Source organism: Amblyraja radiata, chromosome 29 (assembly GCF_010909765.2).
Source record: "Amblyraja radiata isolate CabotCenter1 chromosome 29, sAmbRad1.1.pri, whole genome shotgun sequence".
In the NCBI taxonomy this organism is placed as follows: Eukaryota; Metazoa; Chordata; class Chondrichthyes; order Rajiformes; family Rajidae; genus Amblyraja; species Amblyraja radiata.
In genome coordinates, this window is record NC_045984.1 from 29,100,739 (window position 1) to 29,120,795 (window position 20,057).

Sequence of the window (20,057 nt, forward strand, 5' to 3'; positions counted from 1 at the left end):
GGAAACTTACATTCGAGTGGCACAGTATTGGACTTTGTCTATGGAACCAATGCGGTAAAATGCTGAGAACTATATTCGGCTTTTTGTACCTTCCCCTTTGCTCTATTGTACTTCTGTTTGACTTGATTGCATTTATGTATAGCATTATCTGATCTGTTTGGATAGCAAGCAAAACAAAGCTTTTCACTGTACCTCAGCACACATGACAATAATAAATCTAAACCTAATCTTCGCATTCGCTCATCAGCCTCAACATTCATTCCCTTCCCCACAATACATTGATACAGCTGCTGCCTCACAGTGCCAGAGACACAGGTTCTGACCACGGGTACTGTCTGTGCGGAGTATGCATGTTCCCCCTGTGATCGTGTGGGTTTTCTCCGGATGCGCCGGTTTCCTTCCACATTACAAAGACGTGGAGGTTTGTAGGATAATTGTAAACTGCTCCTGGTGTGCAGGACATAGAACTAGTGTACAGGAGATTGATGGTCGGTGTGGAATTGTTGGGCTGAAGGACCTGTTTCCATACTGTATCTCTGAACTAAATTAAACTAATGTAAACCAGCCGAATGCTACTGAGCACATTCTTGGAGCTACAAGCTGACAAGTCCACATTTCCTGGTGGACTTCATCCTAAAGTCATGTTAGAGGTAGCGTGATAAGGTAGTTAATTGTGCCAATTTTATTTCCCAGTATTCCTAGATTCCGAGACGGTTTCATAAGATTGCAAAATACTGCATGTACCATAAAAAACAAAAACAGAAGTTAAGCATGAAACGGAACTACAGACAAAGGTAGCTTAAGTCATCGGGGAAATGTTAGCGGCAGTTATTAAAATGAGACCACATATGGAGTACTGTATTGAATATGGGTCTACAAATGCAGAAAACAAACTGCCGGATGAACTCAGTGTGTCAAGCAGAATTGGGCCGGGGTGGGGGGTGGGGGGTGGGGGGGAGGTGGGCTGGGAGTAATTGTGGACGTCCATAATTCTTTCCCACCTCCTCCCAAGAACGTTGCTCGACCTGCTGGGTTCCTCCAGCAGTTTGTTTTATGCTCTAGAATCCCGAATCTTCAGTCTATTGTGTCTCAAGGAAATAAAGTGGTTCGAAAGCAGTTCCGAGAAGATTTACTAGACTGACTTTCTTGATTCTGGGAAGGTTTGATTAGATTGTGAAGTAACTTCATTCAGTAACAGAGGTAAGACATAAAGCAAGGAACTACAGACAAGTTAGATTAAGTCATAGGGAGATAGTTAGTAATTATTAAAGACAAATTCAATATTATCAAATAAAGTCAATGGGCAGGTCATCTTGAGGAAAGGTTCCACAAACTAGACTTGTGTCTGGTCTCGTGGAGCGAGAACAATTTATCTGAAGAAGTTATGTCAGTGAATGCAGAGCGTACAAGGTGATTTATTTTCCCTCGGGTTCCTGAGGCTTTGGAACTCTTGTCCTCAAAGAACAGTGGAAGCAGAGATGTTGTTTATCTTTTAAGCTGTATGTCTTAACAGAGCTGGATAGACCTTTGATAAAGGCGGTGGTGGAAGGCTACCAGAAACACAGGGCGAGTGGAGTCAAGCTGACAGCTGACTCAGCCATGACATTGCTGAATCACAACACAGGCACTTTGGGAAACCCAGCACAGCTCTCAATTTGTATGTTTTAGTGTTTTATGTTCAAGCTAGCTCCAAAAGTTACAACGTTGCTATCCTTCAATTCCATTTTAATGGTTGTTCGTGGTTGTCATTCTTCGCCATCAAAAAAGGCCAAGTGAGCAATTTGATACGAGCAAGAAGCGTAACCTCAAATACCCCGTTTCTTTCATGGCTCAGCAATTTTTATCTGATGATAATTTTATCTAAACCACAAAACACATAGCAAAAAATGTAATCTACATCTGTACTAAATTAACTAAATCCTGCCTGGATGGAGTGAGAGAGATACTGTGGGCCTCAGTACATTAAGTTAGAAGGGGGGGGGGGGGGGGGGGGATTTGTATGATTCCCTGCTCCTGATCATTGAGAAATAGGAATTAAAACATGCTTTTAAATTTGTGTCTACCTATGCTTTTAAATTTCTCTATATCGATTCTAAACAATTGAAGGAAAACACAATTTTGTACAAAACACTATTTTTGCAGCATAAACAACAGGATCCACCATGGAACCACTGGATTGTTGTAAAAACCCACTTGGTCAACTAATTTCCTCCAGTGAAGGAAACCAGCCATGCCTACCCAGTCGGACACAAGACAATGTCACCCCCACCTGCATTATTTGGTGCAATTTCGAATGGACAATAAATACTAGCAATGCCCGCATCCCAATTTTTAAAAACAGATACTGTTGAGTGCAGCGCTTAGTCCCAATCTTAATTAGTAAGTGTGTCAAAGGTCATGGGGAGAAGTCAGGAGAATGAGGTTGAGAAGCAAAGATAGATCAGCCATGAATGATTTTGTTGGTGAGACCGCATTTAGAGTATTGTGTTCAGGTCTGGGCACCATGTTATAGGAAAGATATTGTCAAGCTTGAAAGGGTTCAGAGAAGATTTACGAGGATGTTGCCAGGACTAGAGCGACTGAGCTAGAGGGAGAGGTTGAGTAGGGTGGGTCTCTATTCCTTGGAGCGCAGGAGGATGAGGGATGATCTTATAGAGGTGTATAAAATCATGAGAGGAAAATCAAGTAGATGCACAAAATCTCTTGCCCAGAGTAGGGGAATCGAGGACCAGAGGACATAGGTTCAAGGTGAAGGGGAAAAGATTTAATAGGAATCTGAGGGATAACTTTTTCCACACAATGGGTGGTGGGTGTATGGAACAAGCTGCCAGAGGAGGTAGTTGAGGCTGGGACTATCCCAACGTTTAAGAAACAGTTAGACAGGTATATGGATAGGACAGGTTTGGAGAGATATAGACCAAGTGCAGGCAGATGAGACTAGTGTAGCTGGTACATGTTGGCCGATGTGGACAAGTTGGGCCAAATGGCCTGTTTCCACACTGTATGACTCTATGAACGGCAGAGTAGATTCGACGGGCTAAATGGCCTAATTCTGCTCCTATGACTTATGATCTTTGAACCTATAAATGACAGTATTGCTAACAATGTCTACGTCTGCTGAAATAAAATAAACCAACTCAGTTGCAAAACTTGGTATGGAAGGTTTTGAGTTCTGCGATCTGTAGCTTGCCAGAACCACTTGACAACCCCCAGTACAGTGGCCCGCCCACAGCATGCACATGTCCTCAGTACGGCCCCTCAAATTGAGGAACTGACCCCCAGTCCTGCCCCTTTAACAGTACAGGTGTTTCCCAGAACTACCCCTCTGGAAATAAAACAAAGTGAATGTTGAACTCAATCAGTAAAACTGTAGAATACATGGTTGAGATATTTCCAATGAAGCAGCACAGTGCTGCTCTTTATTCAACCTCAATTTTAATAACTGGATATCTGCCAAATATTTTTTCCAAAGTAACTATTTTAAATTAACAGGGATGGAACTCAATATATTCTGAATAACCACACCAGTAGTGGAGGATTACATTATGTTACAGGAGCAGAATGAGGCCATTTGATCCATCAAGTCTACTCTGCCATTCAATCTTGGCTGATCTATCTTTCCCTCCTAACCCCATTCTCCTGCCTTCTCCCCATAACCCCTGACACCCATTCTAATCAAGAATCTATCAATCTCCACCTTAAAAATATCCATCAACTTGGCCTCCACAGCCATATGTGGCAATTAATTCCACAGATTCACCACCCTCTTGACTAAATAAATTCCTCCTCGTCTCCTTTCTAAAGGTACATCCATTTATTCTGAGGCTATGGCCTCTGGTCCAAGACTCTCCCACTAGTGGAAACACCCTCTCCACATCTGCTATATCCACATTCTCTTCAACTTAAAAGGAGACATTCAAGTGCTTTAGAAAGCAGAAAGGCATACAATATCTAAGAAGGTGAAACTTGATAAAAAAGATATTTAGACAACAACCCTGAAGAGTGATTTTAAGATAATGAATTGTCTTGTTAAGATGAACATACCTAGAATGGGACCAGTAATGTAAGGTTGTTACAAATAAATGCAATATGGGATTCAGGAAGAACTTCTTTAACCAAAAAATAATGACATAGAATTCATTAACACACTAAATGGTTAAGAGATTACTGAGAGATGATAGCGGCTGTATAAAGGACAGTACACAGAAGAGTTGGCTTTTTTGGGGCCAAGATCGTGTGTTCACATCCAGGTAGGAAGAAATTGTCTTATGAATTGCCTTTTGAGGTTTTTGGGAGTCATCCTGCTTTGCCAATGAACAGCATATTTTGTGGCCAGTGATATCTTGCCCCAGGGTTATATCAGGCTAACTGCTGAAGGAAGCCTTCCTTGTTCAGGACATGAAAGGGCAGAGGGAGGGGAGAGCAACCTCTTACTTAATCCCCTCCCACGCCACCTCCACAACCCTATTCTTGGGCCATCAGTGGCAAATATGTTATTCACCCTCCAGCCATCGCTTCAGAATGATGGCTAAAGACTAAGTGAGATAGCTGATGGTTCACAATAGGAGTTTTAAGCCAACAGCATTGTTAGCAGGGACAAAGTGTAGAAAGTCAGAAAGCAAAAACATGGCTTGTTTTTGTCCACGAATATGCCAACTGACTTTTGCAAACCGTTTTATACTATTAACAAACAGTAATATTACTCGGAGGTAATGTTGCCTCCCTGGTTGGCAGATTGCCGTTAACTTTAGAATTTCATCCTGCAATTCAGGGAGATGATTAGCCATCTGTGATGTGTTATCATTGGAATTTATTCCATGTCTAGAACTCACACTTCAGAATCAATAAACAGAATACTGCCAGGTTCAGAACGATTCCTTTTGCGCAATAGTTTTCAATGAACACATATATTATGACAGTTCAGGTGGATGCTAAAGACCAAGTCCTGACCATATTCCACCGTTGAGTAATACCATCAAGTGAACTGCTCATTCATCACATTCTTGGTTTACCAACACTACTACTAAGCGCTGCATGGTGGCACGATGCCACAATGCCAGAAACCCGGGTTCGATCCTGACTACGGGTGCTGTTTGTATGGAGTTTGTATGTTCTCCCCGTAACGCACAAGTTTTCCCCAGGTGCTCTAGTTTCCTCCTTCACTCCGTAGAGGTTTGTTGGCAAGAATTGTAAATTGCCCCTCGTATGTAGCGTGTCCTAATGTAATGGGGATTGCTGGTTGGTGTGGACCCGGTGGTCTGAAGGGCCTGTTTCCATGCTGTACCGCTAAACAAAACTACTCTATTCACTGCATCATCCTTAATGGTGCGAAACATTCAAGCCATTTCTAAAATATGTGCTGTACAAACCTGTTGATTTTCAGTCAATTTGTTTCTGGTGCTCATTTTCTAATGGAATTAGATGCAGAAGTGTAGAAGCTAACAAGTATAAATTGGCTCTCTTGCCCACAAAGCCTTGCTCTGCTGGACAAACACTGCACAGGTGATGGTTTGGGAAGATGTTTGCATCTTTTGAAGGACTGATTTTCACAGTCACTCGGCTGTATCCCATCCAGATGAGGATGAGCAAGGCTCATTATTGAGCAACAACAGAATAATCAGTGACAAATGGAAGCACAGATGATTAATTCTGCATTTGCACAGTAGGCAACCTGATGTGTTGCTCATCTGGAATCAATAGATGGAACTCAGGAAAAGTGAATCTATCAAACACTGTTGCTCCGGTTTGCGCAGCTTAGTAGCACAACAGATGCTGAATTCCATACAGCTATGAAACAGTTTTCTATCACAAACAACCAATCTGAAGAATCGTGGCAAGCTGTGATTGCAATGTAAAATATACATTTTCAAAACCTTTTAATAGCAAGAGGGGTTAATGTTGCTGTCTCAGAGCAAAACTGAGAGCTGCAGGCTTAAGATCAGAAGGTGCAGTTGTTTCAGTCTATGAATAGCTTAGTGTTCGAGTTTCAGATTTCTATAAAAGAGTCCAAGGGATTTTTTTTTTTTAAATAAGAACAGAAACCTAAGGTAGTTCATATTTTAATCAGAGCTGGGCCACTATCCTGTACTTCAAATGTAGGTATCTCCATTATACTGTGGCAATCGTTCCCACACAATCATGGCACAATAACACCTTCAAAATTCATTTTTCTTAAGTTGTAACTATGAAAGCATTTAAATATCACAAGGTAGTGATTGCAAACATTGATCAGCACACTGTCAAATATGACACAGTGGCGGTAGGCATGAAGGCTTTTGCAAATAGTTGGAAGAAATCCAGATCATGATTTACAATGTTTAGATGAAAACTGTGTGTGGGAAAAGGTAGGATGATGATATGGAGGAAGAATGGAGCTCGGAATAAATAGCTATGACAAGAATAGATGTTATATCCTTTTGTTCTCAGATGTGTTTTGGAAATCAATTCAAAGAGAAATAGTTTTACAATACCATGACATTGCAAATATTCTGTGATGATGATCGGGGGGGGGGGGGGGGGGGGGGGGCAATGCTTTAATGGCCCAAGAGATGCAGCTTTGGTATGAAATCAAGATGAATGCATGTTCCAGCCGCAAGCTATGGTGAATTAATTGTCTCAGAAGGAGAGACGGTGCAATTTGCCAGGGTCATCCGGTCAACAGAAAGACAACAACAACAGACAATGTTTTATTTTATTCATGGCAACACCAAGTGGGCCTCTAATAAAAGTGCATGTTAGCACACACATGGATGAGGCCCTACACAGCTGGATTTCCAGATTCACTCATCAATCATAGTGTCGGAGGCAAGGGCCCAAAGGATGGCTGCTGAACTTTATAGGAAGATCAAAAAGTGCAGCAATGTAAACAGACACAAGATTGCAATGTAGATATTTGAGGGCAAGTTATCTCTGCAACAGCTCCTGTGCTCCAGGTTTAAAGAAGGAAGTCTGGGTCTGTTGGCAAGAGGGGGAGAGAGAGAGGGAGAGAGAGGGAGAGAGAGGGAGAGAGAGAGAGAGCCAAGCCGGTTCTATTGTCATACGTCCCGAAAGGGAATAATGAAATCCTTACTTGCAGCAACATGATAGATGGGTAAACATAATATTCTGAAAACACCATAAATTGTTTCTACTGAAGCAATTCCAAGAACAAGTTCGTGGAGAGCTTATAAATTGCTGCATTATGCAGCCTTGCATTTAATAGCAATGACTAGTGTAAATAGCGAGAGTCCAAGGATGCCAATGAAGCCAGTGGGAACAGTTTCCTCATCAAAAACAGTTGTGATCTTCTACCAGGGAACTGCCGGCTAGTGAGCTTACCATCAGTAGTAGGAAAGTCACTGAAGAGGATTCTGAGATACAGGACCTACCCACATTTGGAAAGGCAAGGACTGATTAGAGACAGTCAACATGGCTTTGAGCTTGGGAAACAATGTCCCATAAATGTGATTGAGTTTTGTCTGAAGACATGGAGAGGAGGATCGACAGGGAGCAAGGTGGTAGACAATATCTACATGGATCATAACAAGATCTCTTACAAGGTTTTGCATGCTAGGTTGGTCCAGAAGGTTAGATCTAGAATGTGCTATCCAACTAAATACAAAATTGGCTTGGTGGTAGGAGCCAGAGTGTGGTTGTGGAGAATTGTATTTTAGATTGGAGGCCTGGGGCACAGATCTGTGTTGGGACCAACTGCTGTTTGTCATTTACATTAATGATTTGGATAAGAAAGCAATTGGCACAGTTGTAGGTTTGCAGATGACACCAGCATTGTTGGTGAGGTGGAGTGATGAAGGTTATCCAAGATTACAACAGGATCTAGATCGACGGGCAAAGTGGACTAAGGATGCACACACAAAATGGCATGGCCCTGTGGAGTGCTGTAGAACAGGGAGGCCAATAGCTACTGGCATGCAAGTTTAAAACTGGAGGGCATATGTATAATATGGAAAACATTTTAAAGGACCTTAGGGCAACTATTTGACAGAGAGGATGGTGGTATATGGAATGAGCTGCCAGAGGAAGCTGTGGAGGTTGGTAAAATTACAACACCTAAACGACATTTCGACAGGTGCACGGATGGGAAAACCATAAACAAAGGCAGTGGGACAAACTCAGGTACGCAACTTAGTCGGCATGGATGTTAGGGAAAGGGCCTACCTTTGCTCTATACATCTCAGTGACTCAGTTGGGCAATGATCATTATTATTACCCAACTGTAATGATGCCATTAAAACATTGATCATAACTTTGGCAATATCAAAGAGGGTGGTCAAATGCTTCATAACCTCGTGGCTTGAAGCTGCATTTTATTTAAACCAATGATAGAAATTTGAGGGAAAGTCAAACATAGAATATAGGAAACACTGCAATCAATTGGCACCGAGTCAAGTCACAAAAGTAGCATTGTAATCACAATGAGATAGCTGGGGGGTTTTCAGTGGTGCCTGACCAAGACATAAATGCTGGCCCCTAGGAATGGGAATGGGAAAAAAAACTGTTGGGATATACAAAGGAAGAATGTAGAGTGGGATTAAGGGTAGAGGTGCTGCCTTACAGCACCAGAGACCCATCCTGACTGCAGGTACTGTCTGTATGGAGTTTGTACATTCTCCCCGTGACTGTGTAGGTTCTCTCTGGGTGATCTGGTATCTTTCCACATCCCAAAGACATATAGGTTAATTTGTAAAATTGTCCCTGGTGTGTAGGATAGTGTTAGTGTATGGGGATCGTTAGATGGCGCAGACTCAGTGGGCCGAAGGGCCTGTTTCCGCACTGTATCTCTAACTTAAACCGTTCCTTGAAAGTCACGACATATCCTAATGGGATAAAGTAAACGGGTCCTTTTCACAATGGCAGGCAGTGACTAGTGGGGTACCGCAAGGCTCAGTGCTGGGATCCCAGCTATTTACAATATATATTAATGATTTGGACGAGGGAATTGAATGCAACATCTCCAAGTTTGTGGATGACACGAAGCTGGGGGGTAGTGTTAGCTGTGAGGAGGATACTAGGAGGCTGCAAGGTGACTTGGATCGGCTGGGTGAGTGGGCAAATGCATGGCAGATGCAGTATAATGTGGATAAATGTGAGGTTATCCACTTTGGTGGCAAAAACAGGAAAGTAGATTATTATCTGAATGGTGGCCGATTAGGAAAAGGGGAGATGCAACGAGACCTGGGTGTCATGGTACACCAGTCATTAAAAGTAGGCATGCAGGTGCATGTGAAGAAAGCGAATGGTATGTTAGCATTCATAGCAAAAGGATTTGAGTATAGGAGCAGGGAGGTTCTACTGCAGTTGTACAGGGTCTTGGTGAGACCACACCTAGAGTATTGCGTACAGGTTTGGTCTCCTAATCTGAGGAAAGACATTCTTGCCATAGAAGGAGTACAGAGAAGGTTCACCAGTCTGATTCCTGGGGTGTCAGGACTTTCATATGAAGAAAGACTGGATAGACTCGGCTTGTACGCGCTAGAATTTAGAAGATTGAGGGGGGATCTTATAGAAACTTACAAAATTCTTAAGGGGATGGACAGGCTAGATGCAGGAAGATTGTTCCCGATGTTGGGGAAGTCCAGGACAAGGGGTCACAGTTTAAGGATAACGGGGAAATCTTTTAGGACCGAGATGAGGAAAACATTTTTCACACAGAGAGTGGTGAATCTCTGGAATTCTCTGCCACAGAAGGTAGTTGAGGCCAGTTCATTGGCTATATTTAGATTATTAGGTTAGATGTGGCCCTTGTGGCTAAAGGGATCAGGGGGTATGGAGAGAAGGCAGGTACAGGATACGGAGTTGGATGATCAACCATGATCATATTGAAGGCTCGAAGGGCCGAGTGGCCTACTCCTGCACCTATTTTCTATGTTTCTATGAATGGTTTCATACTATGCTACACTTTCTATGATTCTATCCTACAAAATAGATGAACCACTGCACTTCAACTAACTGCCATTGAAACTTTCAGCTCTGGGGAAACATGACGTTGCTGTAATTTCTCATCTGAATAGTACCTCTGATTTTGCTGCACTCTCCAGTACTCAATAAGTCCTGTAATAGTTTTGACAACATTAACTCTTCAATAATGTACTAGAATTGTAACCTGGTGCACTGAGAATCTCAGAATTAATTGTGGGTTCAAGCCTTGGCAATTCACAAGAAACTTGGTCAAGGGACGACTATGTCCCTGCAGACAATTTTCTCACACCTTAGAGATTTGGATTTAAGGAGTGCAAGAAGGAACTGCCCATGCTGATTTACACTGAAGATAAACAAAATGGTGGAGCAACTCAGCGGGTCAGGCAGCATCTGGGGAGAATTGGAATAGTTGACATTTCGGGACCGAGACCCCTCATCAGACTGAGAGACAATAGATATTAGGTGCAGGAGTACACCAATCGGCCCTTCGAGCCAACACCGCCATTCAATGTGATCATGGCTGACCATTCACAATCAGTACCCCGTTCCTGCCTTCTCCCCATATCCCCTGACTCCGTTACCTTTAAGAGCCCTATCTAGCTCTCTCTTGAAAGTATCCAGAGAACCAGCCTCCACCGCCGTCTGAGGTCAGGCGACTGCCAGGGACTAGTTTTAATGGAATTCATGTACGACACCTGGCGACAATCTACAACAGCACCTACGACAACCTTGGACAACACCTACATCAACCTGCAACAGCAAAAATTGGCGGCATTGTCGGCGAAAATGTTTCAACATGTTGAAAATTTTGTGGTAGCCGCCCAAAAATAATCACCCAAATGGGACAGGCCCATAACTCCGGTATTTTGTGTCAAGCTACGGTACTGGGGAATGTTGTGCCACAACTTGAGGGAATCTGGGTTCATATCTGCAAGCAGCACCTTAGAAAGGCTTCGAGAGGGTATGCAGCAAAACTCACCATCAAGATATCAGGAGGGAAATTCTCACGAGAATAGTTTGTGTAGATCAGACGTGTGATCCATCCAATATCGAATCTAAGTTCGAAGTTGAGGTGATGAAAGGAGCAGACAGGACATTTAGAGAGAAATTACTTCAGCAAGACCCAGATAGAGGAGGCACACGAGTTGAGCCAAGTAATGTGGAGCGAAACCTGAAGGTATGTGTTCACATCAAAACAAACTTGACATGGGATAGGGTACAATTGAAAATTTAAAACTGCGATGGATTTATGTTTATTAGGAAAATGATTTAAGCGTTATGAACCATGTAAGAATAATAAAATTAAGGTACAAAATGAGTGGCAGAACCAAATCTACAACAAGGCTGTCCCCATTTCTAAGAATTGACAGCTTTGCTATGATAAACTATCCGTCCCCACCATTATTACCCTTGGTCAGAGAACAACCAGCTACTCAATCTAAAGGCTGAAGCATGAATCACTGGTAATTGGACAGTTCAATGATGTTTCTGTGGAGGATTACCCAGAAATGTGTCAATAGCATCATAAACAGAGTAAAAGGAAAAAAAAAACAATTCACAACTTCTGAACAACAACATGTTCCTTAGATCATAGAAAGACAAAAGCAACAGTTAAGATGGCGGATGTGCAGGAGTAGGCACCGTCTGTGTATGGCAGCCTGCCCGCAGTCCGTCTCTTCACCTTTTTTTAATGCTTGTTAGTTAGTTGGAGGTCTTTTATGTGGTGGGTGGGGGGGGGAAGGGGGAAACTTTATTTCTTAGTCCCCTACCTGGTCGGAGAGGCAGCATCCCTCCAAGCTGCTTCTTCGCCCCGTCCTCGCGGCCTGCCATCGAGAGTGGAGCGGCGTTTCCTGTCGGGACCGGCCGGGACTACAGCTTCGGCGGCGGTGCAGCGCTGGGATACCAACAGGGAGCGGGCGATGCCTTACCGGGTCGCCGTGCGGTAAGCTCCGGAGCGCTGTGGCCGCCGACTCCCAACATCGTGGAGCTGTGGCCGCGGGCGGCGCTGGATTTGGAGTGCCGCGGAGCCAGGGATCGAGTTCGCCGGGGTTGGAACTACAACCGGCGCGGCCTGAGGGCTACGAGTGCCCCGGTCTCCGGGGAAGAGGCAGCCGCTCCAGACGTTCCAAGCCGCTTGAGGAATGTTTCACTCGACGCCGGAGTTCCATCTTTCACGGCAAGAGGGCCCTGAAAATCATCGGACTGGCTGCAAGGCCACAAATGGGCCCCGACCTCGGGTGTTTCAGAGGAAGAGGACTTAACTTTCTGGTGCCTTTCCCCACAGTGGAAATTTTTGATTCTGCTGTGGGGGGGACGTTTGTGTTGAACTCTATAATGTGTTGTGTCCATTTTCTTTATTTTTTTGTTAACCTTTTTCTATGGTATGGAAACTTCATTAGCTATTTTATGTAAAGCACTTTGGTGTCAATGCGAGTTGACTTAAAACGTGCTATATAAATAAAACTTACTACTTACTTATTTACGTTGTAAAGACTTACCCCTTGGTTTCCTTCAAAGCGAATCGCTGGCTGGCAGGAGAGATTGCCCTAGAGGGAGAATAGAAACAAACATAAGCATCCTCAACAACTTGCAAAACAATTTGGGAGTTATAATTTGCCAAAAAGGACTAATATGTGTCTGGCAGCTCTGTGTACCTGCCACACTGGAAGATTCTCAGTTCAATGTATTGTCCATGCCGAGTTAAGGAGCAGTGAAGCCAACACCACTGTCTTAAGTCAGAGTCAATACAGCAGGGAAATAGGCCCCTCCGCCCAACTTGACCATGTCGACCAACATACCCCATCTACACTAGTCCTACCTGCCTGCATTTGGCCCATATCCCTCTAAACATCATATCCATGTACCTGTCTAAATGGTTCTTAACGTTGAATAGACCCCGAAAATCACAAGTGAAATACATTAAGATCTGCAGAACAAAATCAGTATGAAATTGCATTTCTGATCATCACCAACCCATGACCTTCTGAAGCACAAAATTTAAGTAGCAGAGGACCAAGGAATCCCTTAAATGTACTTCACTATTCTTGACTGATCATGTGCCTCAAAGCACCCTGTCGCTCTATGTCAAATATCCTCAGATTACTTATTAATCCCACCAGAACATTATACATCTGCACAGTCATAGTCATACAGAAAAGAAACAGGCCATTTAGCCCAACTCATCCACGCTAACGAAGATGCTCAATGTAAACTATTCCAATTTGCCCACATTTGGCCTAGAAATTTCCTATCCAACTGCAGTATAACACTCCCTCAGCCCACTGGCTCCACCTCTTCCTTTCTTATTCTCGCCCCCCCCCCCCCTCCCCCACCACCCTCACATCAGTCAGAAGAAGGGTTTTGTCCTGAAACGTTGCCTATTTCCTTCGCTCCATAGATGCTGCCTCACCCGCTGAGTTTCTCCAGCATTTTTGTCTACCTTTGATTTTCCAGCATCTGCAGTTCCTTCTTAAGCAGTATAACCTTCGGCTGTTTTATATTTGTAAAGCTCTTGAGGTCAAGCCGAAGCTAATTCTAACCATTCTAATTATTTTTTTGTACTGGTTCATGAACAATGATTACTGGAGAAAAAAAATCCTTAATTTCTTCTGTGCCCAGAAAATATGTAGGTCACATACCTTACCCTCATAGCAAAGCCTTTCATTGCTCTCTCTGGTGTTGTTAATAACAGATATAGTGAACACAAACAAAATTCTGCTAAACCTTCACAAAACACTGGCTGGTTTACAGCTAGAATATAGTATCTAATTCTATGGATTCTATTAGAAACAACATCAAGGGTGGTGAATCTGTGGAATTCTCTGCCACAGAAAGTAGTTGAGGCCAGTTCATTGGCTATATTTAAGAGGGAGTTAGATGTGGCCCTTGTGGCTAAAGGTATCAGGGGGTATGGAGAGAATGCAGGTACAGGATACCGGTGCAGGCTCGAAGGGCCGAATGGCCTACTCCTGCACCTATTTTCTATGTTTTTATGTTTCGATGAAAGGTTTACTTTGAGCTTTTCTTTGAAGAAAATTTCTCAAAATAAATTTGAAGTTTTTGAAATCAAAATCCAAGTTGAAACATTGTTTTAACGGAGTGCAGCGTTGATTTACTGGACAGGTAGTAGGTAGGATCAATGAATTTTAAAGATGCTACCGATAAAATAAACAAATTAGTTAGTGGTCTTCAAAATCATAAGGGTTTTTGATACTTCAAATAATAGAAAAAATATTGAATTAGCAAAATAGTAGATTTAAGATCTTTGGCTCCAGAACTAAGATAGGTTGGAGAGAATTTACTATCATGGATTCTTACAATGGGGACAGATACAAGAAACATTTTCATAAGAAGAATTGAATAACTTCATGGAAAGGCCAAGAATTGATTTTTTTAAAGACCCAGCATAAGGCCTCCTGGGTTCCTTTACTCCCAGATTCATTCTTCAGCCACCTAATCAGTTTCTCAAGGTACTTGCTTGGAAGTCTGTCCAAAGCCATAAACTGAGGATAGGAAGGTAGACAAAAGTGCTGGAGAAACTCAGCAGGTGCAGCAGCATCTATGGAGCGAAGGAAATAGGCAACGTTTCAGGGCCGAAACCCCTTGGGTTTCGGCCCGAAACGTTGCCTATTTCCTTCGCTCCATAGATGCTGCTGCACCCCGCTGAGTTTCTCCAGCACTTTTGTCTACCTTCGATTTTCCAGCATCTGCAGTTCCATCTTAAAAACTGAGGATAGGAATCAAGCTCACAGACAAAGACTTGAACATGATGGGGAGAGGTGACATGCACATCAACCACAATATCTTCGAGATGCTCAAGTGTGTAAACATTAATTCCTTTGCATTTTCCATCCATTGAAAGAGCCACTAGGAGATTGATCAAATCTATAGCCCCCTAAATCAGTGCCAAATGTACCTGCTGACACCTCATGCTTTGTTGCAGCTTGCCTGCTTCTGCAAAGATTTGAAACCTTAATAGAAATGTCAGTTGCAAACATGTCCCTCTGAAAATAGACTGAAAAACTATAAATGAAACTGAAATACTCTGAGGAAAACAGTTAAGATGGTTTTTAAACCATCTGCCTGCCAGGTCTGAATGAAGGTACACAAATACTCTTTGGTACGCAACAACAACACGAACTCCGAGCCAGTCTCCAAGGTCTTTCTAATCTTTGAGGCTTTCTAATATTACAGTTTTTTTCCCCTTAAATCAACAACATTGTAAATCTTCAGCGGATTTAGCGGAATTTGAACCAATGTTTTCACATCATGATTACAGTCCCTGAAATTACATGATTGTTTAATAATGCTCTCTGAACACATATGGTGGCAGGCACGAAGAACTCCTCGGTGGTATTTCTTCGCTAGAATTACTAAAATCCCAAGTTTGAAAAAAAATCCTAAGATTAGGCTTGCAATCTTTTCCTGCAATTGTAACTTTCTGTTCTAGACGGAAATTGCATTCTTGGCGCTGGCATAAAAACATTACAAAGTGAGAGACACTGAGCAGACAACAGAAAGTAACGATGTAGGCAAGTCCTTACGCGTATGAGCGTCTTGTTCAAGCAGATAACTAAATGACTAATTCACAAGCTAAAACACATAATCAGACATTTGATGCAACTTGTACAACTAGCCAAAAATGCTGTCCATTCAAGGGAAAGGAAATATGCACAAATACTTTGGTATGCAATTTTATTAATCCCATTCTGTATCAATACTACTACCTTCTTGCCAAGGGCATGCACTTCAATGGTCTATACTCAAGTCGGAATCTTTGAACTGCTGCAGGAAAATAGGAGTTGGGGAGGAGGGGGGGAGGGGGAACCCACCAATTGTCTGCTGCTGGTTTGACACTTTAATCACGATGCAACTTGTCAGGAGTGTCTTTAATTTAGAATGAAGTTTCAAAGCACTTAATTTACCCGAAGAGAAATGTAATTAGACAGTAACCGACAAACGCAAAGAGCAGACAGGAGAAGGTATAATTAAAAGGTTGATCTAAGAAATCAATCTTAAGGGAGGAGGGTCTTAGAAATAAAGAACAGGGTGCTCCGGAAAGGATTTCCAGAGCGTGAAGGCTGGATAGCTGTGGAACTGGAGGTGGTTTTGACTACTCAAATTCAAAATTTAAATGAAAGGTATTGAAGCCAACACAGCCATTAAGTATACAAATGATGATAAACAGGAAATATTGTAGGTTCCAAATTAAAAAGTATTGCCTTAGATAATTATGGCAATGAAAAGCCACTGGATATTGAAACAATGGCCAAGAAAGGTGATACATTGGAGGTGGACAAAGATGCATCTCGAAAATATGGGGTCAAAGCAAAGTCTAAGATCAAATAAGGCATTAACGACAGGACAGTAACCAGTTTTTGAGTAGGGATAGTGGTCAAGAAGGGTTCTAGTTAACAAGCATATGGAACCTGTGACATTGTCTATAAAATATGCTGATGAAGCAAATAGGGAGCAGTGGTTATTGTGCAAGTCCACATCTGACCATGTGGGAGACATTCAAAGGCTAGCTGATCAGAGCTCAGAAATAGCAATTTCCAGCAAGGAGGAAAGACAAGGATGGCAAGGTAAGGGAGCCTTGGATGACCAAAGAGGTCGTAAATTTGGTCAAAAAAAGGTTTGGAAAGGCTAAACCAGATAGGGCCTTTGGGAAATATACAGCAAGAAAGCATGAACTCAAGTGGGCAATTAGAAGTGCCAAAAGGGGAAATGAAATGTGATTGGTGAATTGGTTTAAAGAAAATCCCATACTTTTATACATACATTGTAATCAAGTGGGTAACCAGGGAGTAGGTAGGACCACTCAACAATAAAGAAAGACATTTATACATGGAGTCAGAGGATATAGGCAGAGTATTAAATAAGTACTTTGCATCTGAATTCACTAAGGAGGAGGACACATAAATAGTGAGATTGGTGTGGGGAACACCAATATGCTGGGCAGCTTCTGATCAAGGACAAGTTGATGTTCGGTTTAAAAAAAGAGAATTAACATGAATAAATCCCCAGGGCATGATGACATATAGGCAGGGTAGACAGTCAGTACCTGTTTCCAAGAGTGGAAATGTTAAAGACTAGAAGGCATAGTTTTAAGGTGACAGCAACAACCTATAATGGAGAAAGTGCAGGGAATGTTTTTTTTACCCCACACAGAGAATGGTGGGTGCCTGGAAAGTACCGCCAGGGGTGATGTGGAGGCAGATACGGAAAGTGAGATTAACGAGGCTTTTAGATAGGCACATGGCCATGCAGAGAATGGAGGTATAGGGATGATATGCGGGCCACGATGATTACTTCAGCTTGACATGTCAGCATGAACATTGTGGGCCAAAGACCAAAGCCAAAGAGCCATCCATCTTCTTGCACTGACACATTCCATCGCACTGAGCTTTACTTGAAGAACGCAACCCTACTTCTCGATTCACTCTTGGTGTTTTCTAACCACTTCCTGGTTTAACGTGACCTTTCTGATATCTTGAACCTCAGCTGCATTATGCACTTTGACCCTTCAACTGCATTTCTCAATTAAAAATAAACAGATGATAAGAGATGACAAAACCAACCCAGGGCTTTGGCGAATCATATAACACGAAACAAGCTCCAATCTACATTGAGGCATCATGAGCCAATTGGCTCCACAGATACCGATGCAACGTTTGTTGTTTTAAATATGATTATAGTTAGCAATGATGTGATGAGATGCTGAGCGTGAAACATGCATGATAACCTCACTAATGCTCCATTTTATTGGCTACTTCAGCTCTGCATGCTGGTGAACACAGTGTACACTGGATGGTAGACAAAATGCTGGAGTAACTAAGCGGGACTGGCAGCATCTCTGGAGAGAAGGAATGGGTGACGTTTCGGGTCGAGATCCTTCTTCAGTGTACACTGGAGTTCTTTGGAACAAATGCCGAGAATGAAAACAAAATGAACAAGGAGTCAGGAGCCAAGTTGACCAAGGTCAAGAGAGATAATGGAGTTGAGAGCCTCTACTCTGACGCAATAATCAGACGCAGGGCCGCAGAAACAAGATGCAAACATGCAGCTCTTGCACAATATCAGGAATGAGTCACATCCAGCACTTAATTCAACCAAGAGGCAACAAAACTAAAAAGATCACCAGAGAAGGAACTCGCAACCTCTGACAGCCAAGGCAGACTGCCTTAATTTTGACCTCGGTTCCAATGATACATTTTGCCTCAGCCACCCTGGCTTATGCAGGAGAAAATTGGCCAGGATTTCGTCCCATTAAAGGTCCTGTCCCACTTTCCCGAATTACTCACGAACTCTGCCGAGTTTTCCCCTTGATTCGAACTCGGGGAATGTCGGGTAATGTCGGTAGCGAGTCCATAGGAGCCCGTAGGAGTCCGTAGATGTTTTGTAGCGGCTTGTAATGTCAGCCGTAGGAACTCGGGGCATCAGGCAAGTCGGGACGCTCTTTTCAACATGTTGAAAAATGTCCATGAGATTTAAAAAAATAGCCACGAGTACCTACGGCTGGCTATTACCGTAATTCTCTGGGTTCGAATCAAGGGGAAAACTCGGGAGAGTCCGTGAGTAACTCGGGAAAGTGGGACAGGGTCTTTATTTTTCCGAGACTGCTGCGGAAGTATATCAATGTACAGTGTTTAAGAAGGAACTGCAGATGCTGGAAAATCGAAGGTAGACAAAGGTGCTGGAGAAACTCAGCGGGTGCAGGAGCATCTATGGAGCGAAGGAAATAGGCAACGTTTCGGGATGAAACCCTTCCGGGTTTCGGCCCGAAACGTTGCCTATTTCCTTCCCGAAACGTTGCCTATTTCCTTCGCTCCATAGATGCTGCTGCACCCGCTGAGTTTCACCAGCACTTTTGTCTACTATCAATGCGCAGTAATAGAATGTGATCTCCTCTACACTGGGAGACACTTCCAATGCAACCGCTTAAATCAAAACAATTGATGAGGTAGTGGGTGATTGGTTTCACCACTAAAACTGTATCCAGTGTGTGTCAGTGCAACCTGGAGAATATGAGCACAAAATCACAGCAATTGTAGTTCCCAGACATTAGATGACTAAGAAATTTGCCTATTACTTTTGCAATGGTGCCATTTTCAGTCTGAACCCAACAAAATAAGCACACTTCAGTTGGTGTTCACAGCAAAATCCATCTCGCTTACCTTGACAGCACGAACCTGAAGGCGTAGGAAAATTGGCCTGGATTGATATTTCGCCCTTCTATTGACGCGAGACAGTTCACAGTGTGCATATATGTTGATCCTCAAAAAGGTATTCAATTTGCAGTCAGGGAGGAGGAAAGCAAGTTGTGTGCTGCTTTTTGGAGTTGCAAGTACAGGTACACAGATATCAGATTTAGCCTCAATCCTAGAGGCGATAGAAATTCAGAAGCAATCTCTTCTCAGCTAGAAATCACACAGGAATTAGACTCAATTTCTGGATTCTATTTAACTGATCTTAAAGATGGTAGATGAGGAGGAGCAGAGGGCTACAATTTAACTTCAACATTCATAATTTCATGGTGGGATTCCAACCCTAATCATTCTTATATTATATAATTGCTATAATTATCCACTGAATAATGAGAAGTTCAAATGTGCAGGTGCTGGGTAAGGTCAATACTCATTTGGCCTCAAACATTCAGTGAACATTCACTATCCTTAACCACATGGAAAGTTGGTAGTATAGTCGGCACCTACAGACCAGCAACAATTTTAACAAAGATGGTTTATTAAAATTGGGCAGCACAATGGCACAGTGGTAAAGTTGCTGCCTTAGTGTCAGAAACGCAGGTTCGATCCTGACTACAGGTGTTGTCTGTACGGAGTGTGCATGTTCTCCCTGTGACTGCGTGGGTTTTCTATGGGTGTTCTAGTTTTTTCCACACTCCAAGGATGTACAGGTTTGTAGGTTAATTGGGTTAGGTAAAAATTGTCCCTCATGTGTAGGATAGTGCTGGTGTAAAGGGTGATCCTGGTTGGCATGAATGTGGTGGGCCAAAGGATCGATTTCCGCGCTGTATCTCTAAAGTCTAAAGGTGCAATTGTACTTCATTGTCACATGTACCAAGGCGAATAAGGAAATTCCTTATTTGCATACAGTTCAGTAAAATTCTTACTATACAA

At 42.8% G+C, this 20,057-nt stretch overlaps 1 protein-coding gene across 3 annotated transcripts in view; it reads right to left on the reverse strand.

Moving 5' to 3' along the window:
* The window catches only part of ell (elongation factor for RNA polymerase II), a 96,181-nt gene that overhangs the window by 41,428 nt on the left and 34,696 nt on the right, over positions 1–20,057 (reverse strand). For all 3 annotated transcript variants that reach the window (XM_033047076.1, XM_033047077.1, XM_033047075.1), the window contains exon 2: positions 12,417–12,464. In XM_033047076.1, coding sequence (XP_032902967.1) covers positions 12,417–12,464 — 48 coding nt within the window. The remainder of the gene's footprint in view (positions 1–12,416; positions 12,465–20,057) is intronic.